This window comes from Nicotiana attenuata, unplaced genomic scaffold (genome assembly GCF_001879085.1).
Source record: "Nicotiana attenuata strain UT unplaced genomic scaffold, NIATTr2, whole genome shotgun sequence".
NCBI classification, from domain to species: domain Eukaryota; kingdom Viridiplantae; phylum Streptophyta; class Magnoliopsida; order Solanales; family Solanaceae; genus Nicotiana; species Nicotiana attenuata.
Window position 1 is genome coordinate 169,566 of NW_017672370.1, and position 16,869 is coordinate 186,434.

A 16,869-nucleotide genomic window follows, 5' to 3' on the forward strand; every position below is an offset into this window, starting at 1 on the left:
CATAACAAATGCTCCATTTTCATATTCTTCTTCCTTCTGCATCCCCATGTCATAGAAAAGAATAGAGAGGGTTGTTTATTTAGAACAAGAGAAATTATTAGGGTTAAAATTTTTTTGGTGAAAATGTATAATCCAATTCTATGGGATGATGGAGTGTTTTAAGGAATTTATTAAGTTAGAGTGAAAGATAGTTTAGTACCTTAAAAGGTGGAATGTGTTTAATGGCATATAATAATATTAAAGATTTAAGAAGTAAATAATATTTTATAAAGTGGGTATAGAATGTACAATAAATATTTTAAAAGTATATGGAGTTAGCCGGTGTTTTTAATGGATTTCTCAACAGAAATGGGCAATGAGCACAACTATGATTTCTGTAAAATTCCTGCACTGAACTCATCCATCAAATCATTCATAGATGAACAAACAGTATACTGATTTCCACACGATGCATAACACATGCAATAGGAAAATCTTAATGCTTATGGATCTGGTTAATGATTCTAGGAGCATAGATGATTACCAGTAATTAGAGCCTTAAAAGGTAGTTAACCTTCCGTAATTGCTCGTAATAGCTATGGACTGATCTTGCAACATACCCTTGTGGCATTAGCACAGGATTACTAAAACGCTTAGCCACATGACTATTCTACAGATGAATCAATGCGTGCACCGACCATTCATGTATTTAAGAGAAATTTGTCAGTTACAAGAAAAGGAAACAATATCAAATAACGATTGTTAAATTTTTCACCTTCTACTGACATAATTCAAACATATTATACATGCAAGATAAATATGGCCCTGGTTTTTGCTAGAAGATGAGTAGCTTTCCATCAGCTGGCCAAAATTACTGGCTTTGAAAGGAAATGCAATATTTGCATGATTTGCCTTCGATGATACCCAATCTATTTTAGCTCCATTGCCTATTGCCTCCATAACCCCTTCCACGGTCTCGAAAACCCCCAAGACCTAGGCATAAAAGAAAATCATTAAGATGAAAGCATAGATAGTAAAGCACAGAATGGTGCTTTTCATAGCCAATCACGTCATTAACAGCAAACAAATCCTACTGGAAAGTCAATTGACCAGGAAACACATCATAAGGCCGTCATCTTTTTGTTTTTTTCCTGGGGGGGGGGGGGGGATAGAGAGAGGAATTGAGAATTTGATATACATACAACTTTGGGCCGACTTCAATATTTTATCCATCTCTTCCATAGAAGAAGAGGCAGCAGAATTTTGTTAACAGAGTCCATGGGAATTTAGTCTTTTGACACCTCAGCCAAATACTAGACATACAGAAATCCTACCCAACAGGAGACTCAAAATATCCCGTCTACTGATGCGTTGCCATGATGAACCACAAAAAATCAAATTTATTTCCATACACAGCCAATAGACTAACCTGGAGGGGGAGGAGCACCGCGTCCCATTTTTGCCAGTTCAGGACTGACCTTCTGTCCAGCCTCCTCAAGAATGTTAATAAGGTCCTTCGCGAACCTAGCATTCGCAGCGGTAAAGTAGGTGTATGCTGTCCCTGATGCACCAGCCCTTCCCGTTCTACCAATGCGATGAACATAGTCCTCCAGCGATCCAGGAAAATCATAGTTGATTACAAATTTTACATCCTTCACATCTGTACCAATTCAAATGTTATGTCTGTAAAATGTTTCAAAATAGTAGTCCAACTTGGTTATGGTAAAAATTTACTGCTTTCTCCCTAAGACAACGTTAAAAGGCCTTCAGAGATTGGAGTGCACTCAACTCCCTAATTAAAGTGATATCCATTTTTCTGTACTCAAGAACAATGTATCATGCTAGCCATACCGTTCTAGCACAGAGAATCTTTTCGATATTAGCCTTTGCTCTTTGTAGCAAAGTATGCAAGGGTATACTAGCAAACAATATATATGGAGCATTCAGACAATACCAAGTGCCAACAGGAGTTATTTCTGTTCATATATTAGAACTGCAAATTTGTCCGTGTCATCCACAAGATGCTGCTACATAGGAAAAGCCTGAATATCTTCTTCGCATCAGATGGCCAAAAAATTAGAGATTGGCGATCTATGAAAATATGATTGCACAATTATAGACAGTAATAACGCCATAGACAGAGAGAAACACGTATAACAATGAGCACTAAATGGTTATATTTATAGAGGCTAATAGAGTTTCCTTGTGCTAGGCATACCTAGACCTCGAGCAGCAACATCTGTAGCTGTCATTATAGGAGACTTTCCAGCTTTGAATTCTGAAAGGACCCAATCTCTTTCTGCTTGACTCTTATCACCATGAATAGAAAGTGCAGGCCAACCATCCATCCGGAGCTGCCGAGTTACTTGGTCACACCCCTTTTTGGTATCCATGAAAATTAAAATCCGACTACCATCCATAATATCTTCCAGCAACTTTACTAATCTGAATTTACAAAGCAAGTTTAGTTCGATGGGAGAATCTAATCAAATGTGAAGAATGTATGTTAAAAGGTTTTGAGGCATGCAAGACTTGAAATAAAAAAGAAAAGGGTGTTAACCATACTTGTTATACTTCTGGCTCTCCGAGACAATTTCCACATGCTGGCAAATAGCATGGTTAGCTTTCAGGTCAGCTGAACCAATAACCACCTGAGCATTTTCAGAGAAAATAGTTAAAAGGGTGTAAAAATCACATTCAAACTATTAATTCAAGAAAAATAGTGCATTCACTTTTCCTCTTGATGACAATAGAAAAAATTTTGGGCCACAACATAGTGATCAATATCCTCATTTTGTACAGGCTGAGGAACTGGATCAGAACCTCGAAAAGAAACTCACTTTATATGAGTTGAAAAGGAACTGCCTTGCAAGCTGCTCAACTTCCTTGGGCCATGTGGCACTCCAATACAACGTTTGACGATCTGGACGTATCTGCAGAACCATTCAACCATAGAAACAACATCCCAAGAATGAACAATGTCCAAGTGGGAGGAAAGAGGATACATGTTACACTTATTAACTTGACAGGAATAACATCTCTCTTCTCTGAATGTTTTGTATTGTCCAGATAAATAGAAAAAATACAAGAAGAAATTTCTTTCAGTATTTTTAGTCCTTCTGAATGTGAGAAATTATCAATCAAACTCCAGAACTAAAAGGTTGGAAGTAGTAACAAGAGCAAAAAGTCAAAGTTCTCTATTTTTTTAATCAAGAAGTCAATGTTGTCTCTTCTGAGAGAGTACCTTCTTTACACTGACAAAAGCTAGTTGTTTCATCAGATTTGAACAAGAAAATGATGGAATAAACACTAGAATGGGAGTAACATTTAACTGCAGAAGATCCCGGCCAAATCATAGAACCTTGTTGGTAATCACTTGTTCGCAAATCAAACTTTTTGGTTAACAAACCAGACACTAACCTTATAGAGGACACTGTTGCTTAAATAGCTTAAGAAATCAAATTCAAAGAGAACTTATAATTTGTGCTGGGAACAAGAATTTAATCCAGTAAGAGAAACAAGAACAACTAGCAATTTAGAGAAATAGAAGACTGAAAATACTAAGACAAGGGCAACTCAATTTTGGATCCAACAGGTAATTACAGAAGCAAACCTGAGAAACAATTTTGCGGATTTGAGGTTCAAAACCCATGTCTAGCATGCGGTCAGCCTCGTCCAGCACGAGATATGTCACCCTTCGCAAATTTGTATTATTAGATTCTAGCATATCAATCAACCTTCCAGGTGTGGCAATAACAATTTCAACACCTATCAAATAAAAGTATATTGATTAGCTCCATTATGACATGCAAATAATACAAAAGAACTGAGAGAAGAAGAAGCTCTAGGATATACCCGATCCATCAACATCACGACACAGTAGTAAAGTCACGCTGAGCATATCACCACCTACCTTTCTGAAGATCACGAACTTGGGGCCCCTTTGGAACCCCACCATAAATGCAGGTATTCTTAATCCGTGATGATGCACCAAATTTAGTGGCTTCTTGTTGAATCTGAACAGCTAGTTCACGAGTTGGAGCTAATACTAAGACAATAGGACCATCTCCGGGAGCTTGAAAATAAGATTTGAACAAAAAAAAAAAGAAATAGAGAAAGGAGAGTTGCATCAAAAATCACGCTATACAACAAGAAGAAAGTACTGCTCGACAAGTATGAAGATGTATGTACTCATGAGTGAATCAGCTGCTCTGCACTTATACCTAAAAATGGCTGGGCATTAACGTGCACAACTGCGGGCAACAGATAAGCAAGTGTCTTCCCAGACCCTGTTTCTGCTATACCAATGAGATCACGGCCCTTCAAGGCCATAGGCCAGCCTTGAGCTTGAATAGGTGTAGGTTCAGTGAAGCCAGCCTTTTCAATTTCTTGGATGACATAATCTGTAGTGGCACCAAGGAAACATAAAAAAGGGGGGAAAGAAGAACAAAAACGAAGTGCCATTCAACCAAAAGCTTGTGACACGCATAATAGGAAATATCAATGTGTACAAAACCCGTCAAATGGAACAGGAGACCTTTGAAAATTTTAAGATATTATGGAAACAATAATCAAATGGGAAAAAAGTATCAATTGACGAATTCTACGTTAGAAGTCAGTGAATACCCCTTTCACTAGATCTGCACAGCTCAATAACTCCGTAAATCAAACATATTGATGATATACAATGTCCATTTAGATAAATCTTCGCAACTTTTGCACGCATATTACTGAAACTTACATGCATATAATATTGATTAACACTATCCTTCCAACTCCTATAATATTGATTTAGTTCATATTCATGGGCATTTCCAAGTATCTATAGTTGAAGCCTGCACAAGTTATAAGAGACAACGATCGCCAGTACACTGGTGCTACAATACTTCAGGTGTTCTGCATAACAGACCTTTGGACAAGTACCTCATCAGTTCCAAACAATACCAAGAGGATCCCACACTGAAATATTCAGGAAATTGTACCAAGTAGCACCAAAACTGAGCTCTTGGAAGAAATTAGAGTATACTCGCAATATACTCTAATTAGAGGATCCCATCCTGTAATTAGGCCTATTGCACTGGCTTACTGCAAATATTTATATAACATATTATTTACCCATTAAAAAAATAGATACTCACAATAATGTTTCGGTTTTTGGGGAGTGGAGGACAGTGATATTAAGGACGCTGGTTGGTTTAGAATTTAAGGTTTATGTATAACAATCAGTCTTATTTCACCAGCTTCGGATTACACACTCTCCATTCCACATTGTGTTAATCTTTCAAGTGACATGAATGTGAATTTTTTCACAGCATTACTGTATTTTCTTCTGCTTTTTTGATTAAAATACAGAGTATAACACTTGAAGTTTTTGTTTTTCAACTGTTAAAGGTAATATATTAGTTTCAGCAATTACAAAGTGCTGTGGAAGTATTTAAAACAGTAGGCAACATTACGAGCTGAGTAGTAAGCTCAAAATGTCAACCATGGCCTCAATGTCACACTTAATTTTTCTGTTTGAGTTTGGATAGTGGTTTTATAAGGGATATTTACTTTAACATACCTGGAAATCCTACGTCATGAAAGGACTTTACAGGCTTAGGCACGTCACGGCCCTCAACAGTGATCTCCCGGCGTCGTCTATATTCTTCCACCTCACTTTCAGTCATTGCCGCGATGGACGGTGATTCAACATAGAAATTCTTCTCGAATGGAGTCAATCCATCCAAATCAACCTTCCGTGGCGAATCCCTACCCTCGTAATCTTTCCTGCTCGATGACGATGATCTATAACTCGAGCCCCCACTGAAGCCCGAGTCACTGCAAAATAATCCAAAATTTAAAAGATTTATATTCAAAGCAGCTAAAACCCTGACCATAATTAAAGTCATCAAGAACTGCCGTATAAGAAAAGTATAGATGAGTATGTCTAGTCTCTCCCATGACCTAACTCCACTTATAGATGAGTATGTCTAGTCTCTCCCATGACCTAACTCCAACCAAGAGAAGCTAGGTGGAGAAGGATTCAGGAATGAGGAAGCAATTCTCAGAGATCCCTTTTCCTTTGGGAGGATACAAGAAGACAGGGAATGTACAGTAAAAGCTACGGATTCAGTAACTCAAATGGTCAGTGGGTTCAGTGTCATTGCAAACCCATAAATTTCAAATCTTGGACCCACCTTTGCAAGTATAGTCATTTCCACGCAGTATTTCTTTTTAAGTAGTGTTAGATCGATTATCCACAATTAATTACAGTTAATTGGAATCACACCTAACTATAATCACAGTCAATAAGAATATCATATATGAAAAGCCTATAAGAGTATTATTTAATAGGGAGATAATACAAAACTAAATACAGTTTTATTCAAAGCAGCTAAAACCACCATAATTAAAGTCAATAAGAACTATCGCATATGAAATGCATATATAAATCTGTACGTATAGCCGGAGATAATTCACAACTAAATACAGTTTACCCAGAGCAGCTAAACCCTAACCATGATTACAGTCAATAAGAACTAAGTATCGCATATGGTCATATATGAGCGTTTGTACGTATAGCCGGAGATAATAAACAGCTAAATACAGTTCATCCAGAGCAGCTAAAACCCTAACCATAATTACAGTCTATAAGAATTATCACGTATGAAATGCGTATATGATATGTTTATATGTATAGCCGGAGATAGCATAATTAGGGTTTTTACCTGCGACGGTCGCGGTAAGAGCCAGGGTCCGCCGGACGGCTATCATAGCGACTCATTTTCCGGCAACGTCGGAGGAGGATGTTTTAGGCTAGTGAATCGAAAGGGAAGGTTCTAGAAGAAAAATGGAGGTTTTGTATGCCAAAGAAGAATAAGCAGTAAATAGGGATATGCAAAATGTGATTTCACCGCTTCTGTTTTTGGTCGGTTTTATTTTTGGTCCTTATTGACTGACCTACATTCAATTTGGTCCCTTTTGGTTTTTTATTTATCTCGATTTAGTCCTCAATGTTTCATATTGTCCATAAAAAGGTCCCTTGAGTAAGCAGACAAAATGGGTCCAACCCAGCCCAGCTCAGCCAAGCCTTATGGGCCATAAAATTTGGTGGCTAGGACGATCCCCTTTCAAAAGGGCCTTAAAATAGTCACCCTAACTCAGTCTTAAGCGGGCCGCCGGCTAGGACACACTAGCTCTTCATCTTTTTCGAAATTTTTCTTTTTTTGTAAGAACTTTTTTCAATCTGTTGACAAAAATATTTCTGTTTCTAATTGACAAAGAACCAAGGAAGATGAAAGAAAAATTAGAGCTTTGGTTGTATCGAATGAAAGAGAAAAATATTTTGACAAGTTTAAGGAGAGGATTGATTTGGTCTTGTCTGAAATTATAAAAGCAAAACGGGCCAGAAGTTTTGGACTTCGCCCAATAATTTACCAATATACAACCCAATAGAAGAAGATGCAGCCCAGAAAGAAAAGAATATAACACAATGTTACATTGGATGCTTCTAGAATAACACACACGTATTTGTAGATAAATGTTTCCTTTTCTGTAATTATTCTATACACAGTACAAATTTAGTTATCACACAGCCAATCATGTATAGGACAGTTGTGACAAGTTAGTTAGGAAGAATATTTTTTTGCTCTTTCTCTTTTGTATATATACAATACCATGTACAGATTTGGATACACAGAAATTAATAGAAAAGAAAACTTCCTAAATTCTCTGTTGTCCTACATGGTATCAGAGCTTTAGGTGCTCAAAAAATCTCGTTTTTTTTTTCAGATCTTCAATTTTTCTTTTCAAATGGCTCATTTTGCTGACGATCAGTCCACTCCACTTTCCGGTACCTCTTCTTCAAGCATGCTTGACTCCTCCAATCCTTAATACCTAAACCCATCTGATTCACCTGGAATGATTCCGGTGAACTCTCCTTTTGATGGAAAGGTTATGCAAGATGGAGCAGGCTATTGTCATTGCCCTTTCAGCCAAGAACAAGCTTGGTTTCATTGATGGGTCTTCTACTGAGCCAACTGATGTTTCCGCTCACTACGAGTCTTGGAGCAGATGTAATGACATGGTAATCTCCTTGATTCTCAACTCACTCTCTAAGGACATTGCTGAATCTGTTCTCTACTCCCAAACTGCCAGAGAAATATGGAAGGAGTTAGAAGCCAGATTTGGGCAGTGTAATGGAGCTCAGCTGTACCAGCTCCAAAAGGAACTCAGTGATGTTGTCCAAGGTACTTCAGATATAGCAAGATATTTCACAACGGTCAATAAGATCTGGGATGAGTTAGATGCCCTAAATACCTTTGACCATTGCTCTTGCAAGTGCACTTGTGGTGGTAAGCAGAAAACCCTCAAAGGGTTAATGGGCTACCTTGGGTCGGACCTGTAAGCCTCACTTTTAAATGGGCTAGAAAAATCTTAGCCCAATCATACTTAAGTAGCATGCTTAGTTGGGTTGATCTTATGGGTCAAGCCTATTTTGACGGCTCTACCTTGACCAAGTTAGCAATGAGATATTAGTGTCAAATTAAGCTCACAAAAATAACCTGCTTAAGCCTCTCAAACTTGAACGGGTTGGACTGAATAATATCTATTAATTGACATGTCATTTTATTGGAGCAATTTATGCGAAATACTCATTGAGCTTAAACTAATTACCCTTCACTACCTATCTGAAAACTAGTTACAATATATGCCTACCAATTAAAACTAATTACCCAACCTACCTACCCATCCCACTTTTCTTACCCATTTGGCTTAACATAGCTTGATTTAGCTTGGATTAGTTTGGCTTGGTTTGGATTGAATTAGCTTGGATTGACTTGATTTGGTTTGGGTTGGCTTGATTTGGTTTTGCTTGGCTTGACTTGATTTGGTTTGGCTTGGCTTGGCTTGGCATGAATTGGTTTGGCTTTGCTTGGTTTTAGTAACTTAGTACTTTATTTGGTTGGAAGGGTTGGGCAATAATTAAAAAATAAAAATAGGGAGGGGAAAACTTTATGGGTAGGAGGCGGGTAAATCGTTTGTGGTGGGTCGGTATTGCAAAAGATTCCCATTTTATTGCTTAAGTCAGCACGTACAAAAGCCAGGGCCAATTTGCGACACATATATAACTCACATCGATTTATTATAAAACTTATCAGAACATAGAAAAATAAGACTTTTGAAGTTTATTTACCTGACATAATCATATTAAACAAATAAAAAATTAGACAAATTATAAAAGACTGGAGAAGATGAAAGTAGAATATCATTTTTAGAGAGATGAGCCTCCAAATTTTAATCAACGAGCTAAGCAAGATGAATAATCGATCTATTATTTAGCTCAAGTCGTGTATACATACTTTTGAAGAGATGTATATATCTAATCCATTATGATTATTTGTTTTAAAAAATAGTGTTTATCAATGTGAGCCTAAAGACACTATTTCTAGAGCTTCTTAAGCTCAAATATCTACAAATTGCCGTAGGCCCAACTTATTGCATAACTCAGCAGAGCAGGTCAATGGAAATATTAAGACTATTGATAACTATAGTATGCAACTTGATCATTCAATTGACCCACACATTCTCTGCTTAGAGTTAAGCATTAATAATTGCCACAACATGGACCACAAAATAAAGAACAAAAAAATATGGGAGAATTGCACATAGGATATACTTCAATTGTATGATATATTGATCTCTTTTTTTCCTATAAAAGTCTGGCATCTCACTTTCTAATTAGCTTCATGAAACTTTCTTAGGTTTTGAGTCTCTATATGTTTTCTAACATAAAGTACGACGTGCAGGCTGTTCTGTGCATCAATGTTATGAAGGGAAAAAAGAGTATAGAATATGATATTGAGCTTTTAGCTAACCAATCATCATTAATGGACATGTCCGGCAATTAAAATAATTATACGATAGTGTACTACAGTCAGGGTACGAAATATTGGACTATGGTTCAGTAAGTCACGTCATTTGGAGGATTATAAAATGAAAAATTAATAGGAAATTCTACTTTAGTCATTCGTATAATTATTCAATGCAGATAAGTATTGAGGTCTTGCATGGGGACCGATATCTCATGCCAGCATTCTTTTGGGATATGCATTTTACATGGAAATTCTTTTGGGATATGCATTTTACATGGAAAAAAAATGTATTGAGGTCTTGAAAAATGGTATTTTGTTATGAAATAATAAAAGAAGAAGAATAGTATTGCAAAGAAAAGTTGAGAGAGAGAATTCTTATTGATTTGGGATGAATTACAATGGAATAGAACTCTCTATTTATAGGGAGAGAGTGACTTAGCCACCAAGTAATAAACCCTAGAATCTCTCCAAATATAGACATTCACCATAAATAAAATTCTATTTATAACACTCCCCCTTGAATGTCTATTCAACAGATAATGTGCCTCGTCAAAACCTTAACTAAAATAAAACCCAGTGGGAAAAAAATTCTAGAGAAGGAAAAAGGGTACACATATCTAACAATACGCCTTTTGGTTGCCTCGTTAAAAATCTTGCAAGAAAAACCCAGTGGGACAAAACCTTGTAAAGGAAAAAGAGTACAACGCGTATTAACTCCACCTGATGAGAGCATCAATTCACATCCTTAAGCATTTGCATTCCAATCTTGTGCACCATCTTCAAAAGATCTTTGGTAGATATTTGATAAACAAATCAGCCATATTAACTTGAATGAATATATTGCACCTTGAAATCATCATTCTTGATAGAGATGGATTGTCTTCATATTATTTTGTTGGAATCGTCGGTTCAATATCTTCACATAGAGGTGAAAACTCTTGCTATCATATTATCATGCATATAATTATAGCAAGATACATTTGTGCACAAATTGCACTGAGGATGTAGTACTTCATGACCATGAATTCTATATGCTTTAAGCAATTTAAATCCTTCAAGGATTGTTAAGTCATATAAGCCATATAATAGACTTTAGATGTATATCAAGTTTTCATGTCATGCTAGACATATAAGATATCGAAAACTGATTGCACATACCATTGACTTTATACTTTCAAGTGTTTGAACTGCATGTTCAAAACTACATGTCTTTCATAGGAAACCAAATTCTACTTGAATTGTTTCTCCAGACTTGAGATCCTCATATATTTAGCGCTATCATAGATGTCGTGGACAAACATTTTATATCGGTTCCAACCTCCTTATTTTTCATAAAGACATAACATAGAGATCTCTTCATTCATATATTCAGGTACCTGAATCTCTCTTGAGATTTTATGAAGTGTTATGTCATGTGATCTTCTAGATCACTTGCCTCCTTTATTATGATCATTTCGATCATTTGCTCATCTTCTTTATCAAGGATTTTATTTGAAACCGATTTGTCTATACGCTTTAAACGTACCATAGACTCTGTCCTTCTATGACTTGTTCTAATAGGAGCATTTGCAGTGAGAATATAGTTACTTTCTTTGGGTCAGCAAATGCGTATGGCATGCTTTGCAATAAATTGCACATGAATTATCCTTTTATAAACTTCAAGTTAATATTATTTTATTCGAGGATCTAGATGTACAAATGATAATTCATTCCACGTAACTTTTCTCAACAGTTGTATCTTGTCTCCCCCTCATGTTAGAAAAACTAACTTGTTTCATCAACTTTGAGAACCCATCTTTGTGCGTTATGGTGTTAATCAAAATATACACTGCACATCAATAATAATAAGATGGAATTATTTGGTTCCTGACCCTGAACCACTTGTGAGGGGAGAAAATAATATACTTTCGTATATAACGTATATCATACTGATATAGATAACTTTGTTCTCATAAGCAATTGTTTAGCTATTAAGTGGAGGCACTCAATAAATCATTTTGCTAAACCAGTTGTGATGTAAACCAACTTATCAAGATAAACTATCTTGAATAAAAAATATGGAAATTATGCTCGAAATTAAATTATTGAGCAAGTTACCTCGCAAACACCATGTTGCGGGTTAATAACAATCGCACATGTAACCATCTCATAGATGCATCTTATGTGGTATACATGGCAGGTGAATGAGCCAATATTCACCTTTGATATTTCCAGCATTCATGGGATTCAATCCCAATTTTAGTTGGTAAATTAATTAATGAGAACAGGCAACATAAGAGAATTCGTAAAGAACTTTCTAGTTCTTTAATATTTACCCATGTGAATTCTCTTTTATTTTTGCACATCATACTTGAATTAACATGGCTAAACCAATTATGTCAACTGAAAAAATTATCAATATTGATAAACTTCAGGTTTACACCTTGATGTGTGCAATTATGAATAAACTCCAAGTTTATTATGATATGGGTTTTTATATCAATAAATATCCACTTCATTATGGTATTCTTTTGTTTATGTAGTACAAATTGAAGAATAAAGCGGGTAGCTTTTCACATACATATTACCCCGCTACAAGTTGTAGTAATAGAAGATATTAAATCTTTCCTTTATTTATAGTCTCAATATAATCAACCGCTTTCGCGTATACTTTGAAAACTGAATAAGTTTCTTTGAGACTTACTACAACACAACGTCTTATTGATAATCAATTTTCTCCAAAATAGTATAATTGGCTCTTCTAGAGATCTCAATTAATTTGGTACTACCACATATTCACCAACATCCATATGGTGAATATCTCTTTTAAAGAGAAAGTTATACCATTATGGTTATGGTCAAAATTATATGCAAGATTTGTTTCTTGCATTACCGTTATCTTTAAATGATCACATTGCCAAAATATTTTGGCGTACAATAAGTACGTGACCAATGACCATTTATGCCATAATAATGACATTATTTTCTTATATCATCTCAAATCTCCTTTTAGAGGTGAGTGCGGTATATTCACTACCACTAGCACGTTCATATTCTTTAAAGAATGAATATGTATTCATAAATCAGATGTTGTCACATTCACATCATGAATGGACCATAATCATCTATATGTGCTTTACAAAATCTCATGTCAAATCGATGACAAATATTTTTCACAGAGTGAAAGATTATTTTGAGAATCCTTATTGCTCTCATTACCACAAATGATGACGATTATAATTTCGTCTATTGCCACGTCCATATCCATTGATACATTCATAGTAATAATTTTGTCTTCTTTCAGACTTATCACATATTGCTATTACATTCTCTTAAGGGAATGAGAATGGAGCAAATTCAATGGGACGGGTTTTCACTTCTTGTGCTCACCATCATATATGACTTTGATCATGGCAAGATATAGAAATTTTACCACTTCGAGTGGTTATAATTTCTTACAAACTCCATTAGAGTTGTAATCAAACTTTGTTGTCTTTGCTTGTATATAAAATCAAATTATAGAATTTAAAAGAGAAAAATAAAGTAAAATACTTACCTTAAATCCAGAATTTAATCATGAAGGAAGTTCATGGAATAATTGACAATTATTATGCTCAATCCCAAAGCTTCTACTCAATTGGTTAGAGTCTCGTGCTGATAACGTGTTATGAAATAATAAAAGAAGAAGAATAGTATTGCAAAGAAAAGTTGAGAGAGAGAATTCTTATTGATTTGGGATGAATTACAATGGAATAGAGCCCTCTATTTATAGGGAGAGAGTGACTTAGCCACCAAGTAATAAACCATAGAATCTCTCTAAATATAGATATTCACCATAAATAAAATTCTATTTATAACATATTTGAAATTGAAATTATATTTAAACATGTACACTTGAAAAAATGTTGCAGTTTTGTGAGTGGGAAAAAAGTTTTTTTTTTTCTATTTTGAAAAAGTGATTTTTTGAACAACTCATATTTGAAAATTTTCCAAAAACTTGCAAAATTTAATGGACAAACACATTTTTGAAAAAAAAAATTGAAAAAAGGATTTTTTTTTTTTTTTTTTATGGACAAACGGGTCCTCACAATTTTTTACTCAAAATATTGAAAATTTACAAAATACTAAAGAAGTAAGCCTTAATATTATTAAGTATGTTTTTGCTGGTTAGCCTTTTTAATGACTATCGTTGGCTTGTTAATTTCTGTTTCGGAGCACGAAGAAGCAAATGACAATCGAATAAATGGATGTGAATAATTTATTGTAAAAGAATCAATCAGCACATGCATAACAGTAGAGAGACTAAATATAATTTAGAGGGAATAGAATCAGAGATTGAACATTATAAATTAAAGGAACACTTCAACTGGAGTACTCCTAGACAGGAAGAGGTGATATTGTTTTAAGCTTAATGCCACGCACATGCAATGCAACAAATCTAACTAAGCTGACACTCCACAAAACCTGCCATTGCCAAACAGTGGGCGAGCCACGAATTTTTATATGGAGATTCAAAAAAAATGTTAGAATATCATAGTTGAATTTGAACATATGACCTAAAGCTAGCAACTTTACTGTTGCTTCCTCTGTTCACTTTTACTTGTCCATTATTTTAAAAATAGATTTTCACTTTTACTTGTCTCTTTAATTTTAGCATATAAGAGAAGATAATTTCGTTTTCCTGTTATACCCACATTATTAATTACTCATTCCAAATCATTTTCTCAAATTCATTAAAAATATGCATCAATTAATATGGATATCATGGTACGTAAATTATGCACTTGATCCGTTATTTCTTAAGGAGTGTTCAAAGTCCATAGTGGTCAAGTAAAAGTGAACGGAGGGAGTATATTTAAATTTTTCTTCGTGCCTAGGGGATTCAACAATTTATATGTAACTCAACAAAATTATTTTTATTTTATTTGCACAGTATAATTTTTCGACGATCTGGATTCCATGGAACCCCTTTCACTCTACCAAGTTCCGCAATTGCTACCAAGCAATTAAGAAAATTAAATTCCAATCAATTCCCTTTTTCTTTCTTTTTTGCTCTATTTTAGCATGATGTGTTCAATCTTTTAATACTATTTCTGTATGTTGTGTTTTTTTGTGCGTCTGTGGGGGTGTTGAAGATGTGAATGTAAATGATAATCAAGTGAAATAGATGTTTGTGAGGTTTTGACGATGATTACGCTTGTCAAATGTCGAGAATTAGTTGGACAGTAGTGAGTACCACCGAAAGATGACGAGATATTCAAAGTGCCTCACCTCAAATTTTTTAAATATTTGCTATATATGTCAAAGGTCATTTGCCACTACTTAGTACTTAGTGCATGTTGCTGTTCGCGCTTCATGTGAAATTGATTCTTTTCCCCGTTACAAAAGGTTTGATGTCTAAAGCCGCCTTTTTTAACACTCTAACTACAATATAAAAATACCTTCTAACGAGTGAAGGTGAATTATTAAAGCGCGAAAAAAGACATTTTAATGGTCTATACTTACTCTGTATTTTATGAATAAATAATGAAATACTGTAATTCTAAAGGCATTTTCGTGAGTGACGGGTAGTTGTCTGCCCGAAGGTTCTGAAATAGTTGAAGGCCATTTTACATATTTACCATGAAAAAAAATGATCAAAATAATTTCATGAGACGTTACAATTTAAATTTGTAATATTACGATTTAAAATGTGTTATGTTCACTAGCCAACTATGTTTGTGGTGACGCAAAACCTTCCAAGTTTGGAGAGCTAATTAACTATCCTATAAACCTAACTTGTGAGACTAATTAAGGTGAGCCTCGTATACAAAATAATAGTTTCTTTGATAAGTTTTTGAGAATCTATAATTGTTTATTCCATTCAATAAAAAGTAGTAGTACTACTTAGTTGGGAGAACTAATGTATTTTTGACCAATTTCTAGGAAATTTAAGTAGTAGGAAGATTGCTTTTTTCTTTTTTAAATTTATTTTGGAGAAAAAGTTAAAATTTAAGTGAAACATAAAACAACAACAACAACAACCCGGTAAAATCACACTAATGGAGTCTGGGAAGGGTAGTGTGTACGCAGACCTTACCCCTACCCTGAAGGTGTAGAGAAGTTGTTTCCGAAAGACCCTCGGCTCAAGAAAACACAAAGACAAAAGGACAAAATGAGAGAATATTAGTATCACCACAGAAATCACAGGAAAATAGGAACAACATGAAATCCAGAAGAAAGATGCAAAGCAAAAGCGATAGCTAGTAAATAGGTCCTGCACTAAAAAGCGAAATAGTAAGACACAACATTGCCACTAGCTATCTTAGACAAATACCCTACCTGACTAGTCCCACAATAGAGACAAAGTAAGGCAAGACTCAACTACCTCTAACCTACAACTCTAATACGTACTCGACCTCCACATCTTCCTATCAAGTGTCATGTCCTCGGAAATCTGAAGTCTCGCCATATCCTGCCTGATCACCTCTCTCCAATACTTCTTAGGCCGCCCTCTACCTCTTCTCGCGCCCTCCACAACCAGCCGCTCACACCACCGTACCAGAGCATCTGGGCTTCTCCTCTGAATATGCCCGAATCTTCTGAGCCTCGCTTCCCGCATCTTGTCATCAATGGGAGCCACGTGCATTGAGAGCCTCGCTTCTCTTTAAGTGAAACATAAAGAGATACTTATATTTTTTTTTCCTGGAGAAGACATTCTTGTCACAATTTTATATTTATCAAACTATCTCCACAGTGAGCATAAACTAATAATAAGCATTGTCAATATTAATGCGTCAATGATCGAAGTCGCATAAACCTGCTTTATCTTTTTCTCACTATGCAACTTTATTTAAATCATCACATAAATATTAATTAATTGTGTAAGATGTTCAATATTATTACTTAGGTTTAACTGTATCAATATGGATTAAAACTTTGGATGTACTTTGGGATTTTGTTACATCTTAATTATATTATATAAAAATAAAAAACTTAATTAAGACCTCTCGCAATAAATGTTTAAAATTACTTATCAGTAATAATAATAATAATAATTGTAGAGTATATATAT

At 35.1% G+C, this 16,869-nt stretch overlaps 2 protein-coding genes across 2 annotated transcripts; one reads left to right on the plus strand and one right to left on the minus strand.

Annotated features, from left to right (window-relative positions):
• Nucleotides 1-656: 656 nt before the first annotated feature.
• LOC109212949 (DEAD-box ATP-dependent RNA helicase 20) lies at nt 657-6,855 on the minus strand. Its single transcript, XM_019376684.1, has 10 exons — nt 6,690-6,855; nt 5,543-5,799; nt 4,203-4,382; nt 3,893-4,054; nt 3,593-3,747; nt 2,820-2,912; nt 2,545-2,630; nt 2,198-2,424; nt 1,409-1,639; nt 657-972 (listed from the first exon to the last, which is right to left on the minus strand). The coding sequence occupies exons 1-10, from the start codon at nt 6,743-6,745 to the stop codon at nt 914-916; spliced, it is 1,506 nt and encodes a 501-aa protein (XP_019232229.1). The 5' UTR covers nt 6,746-6,855; the 3' UTR covers nt 657-913.
• Nucleotides 6,856-7,924: 1,069 nt separating this feature from the next.
• Nucleotides 7,925-8,368, plus strand: LOC109212948. The gene has a single exon (XM_019376683.1). The coding sequence runs from the start codon at nt 7,925-7,927 to the stop codon at nt 8,366-8,368; it is 444 nt and encodes a 147-aa protein (XP_019232228.1).
• The last annotated feature ends 8,501 nt before the right edge of the window (nt 8,369-16,869 follow it).

Excerpts from the sequence above, each read along its gene's own strand:
- LOC109212949 (XM_019376684.1), bottom strand. The coding sequence starts at position 6,745 with ATGAGTCGCTATGATAGCCGTCCGGCGGACCCTGGCTCTTACCGCGAC. Across the intron at positions 3,748-3,892 it reads AGTTCGTGATCTTCAGAAAG|GTGTTGAAATTGTTATTGCC; the intron begins GTAGGTGGTGAT and ends TTTATTTGATAG. Across the intron at positions 2,425-2,544 it reads GAGAGCCAGAAGTATAACAA|ATTAGTAAAGTTGCTGGAAG; the intron begins GTATGGTTAACA and ends TTGTAAATTCAG.
- LOC109212948 (XM_019376683.1), top strand. The coding sequence starts at position 7,925 with ATGGAGCAGGCTATTGTCATTGCCCTTTCAGCCAAGAACAAGCTTGGT.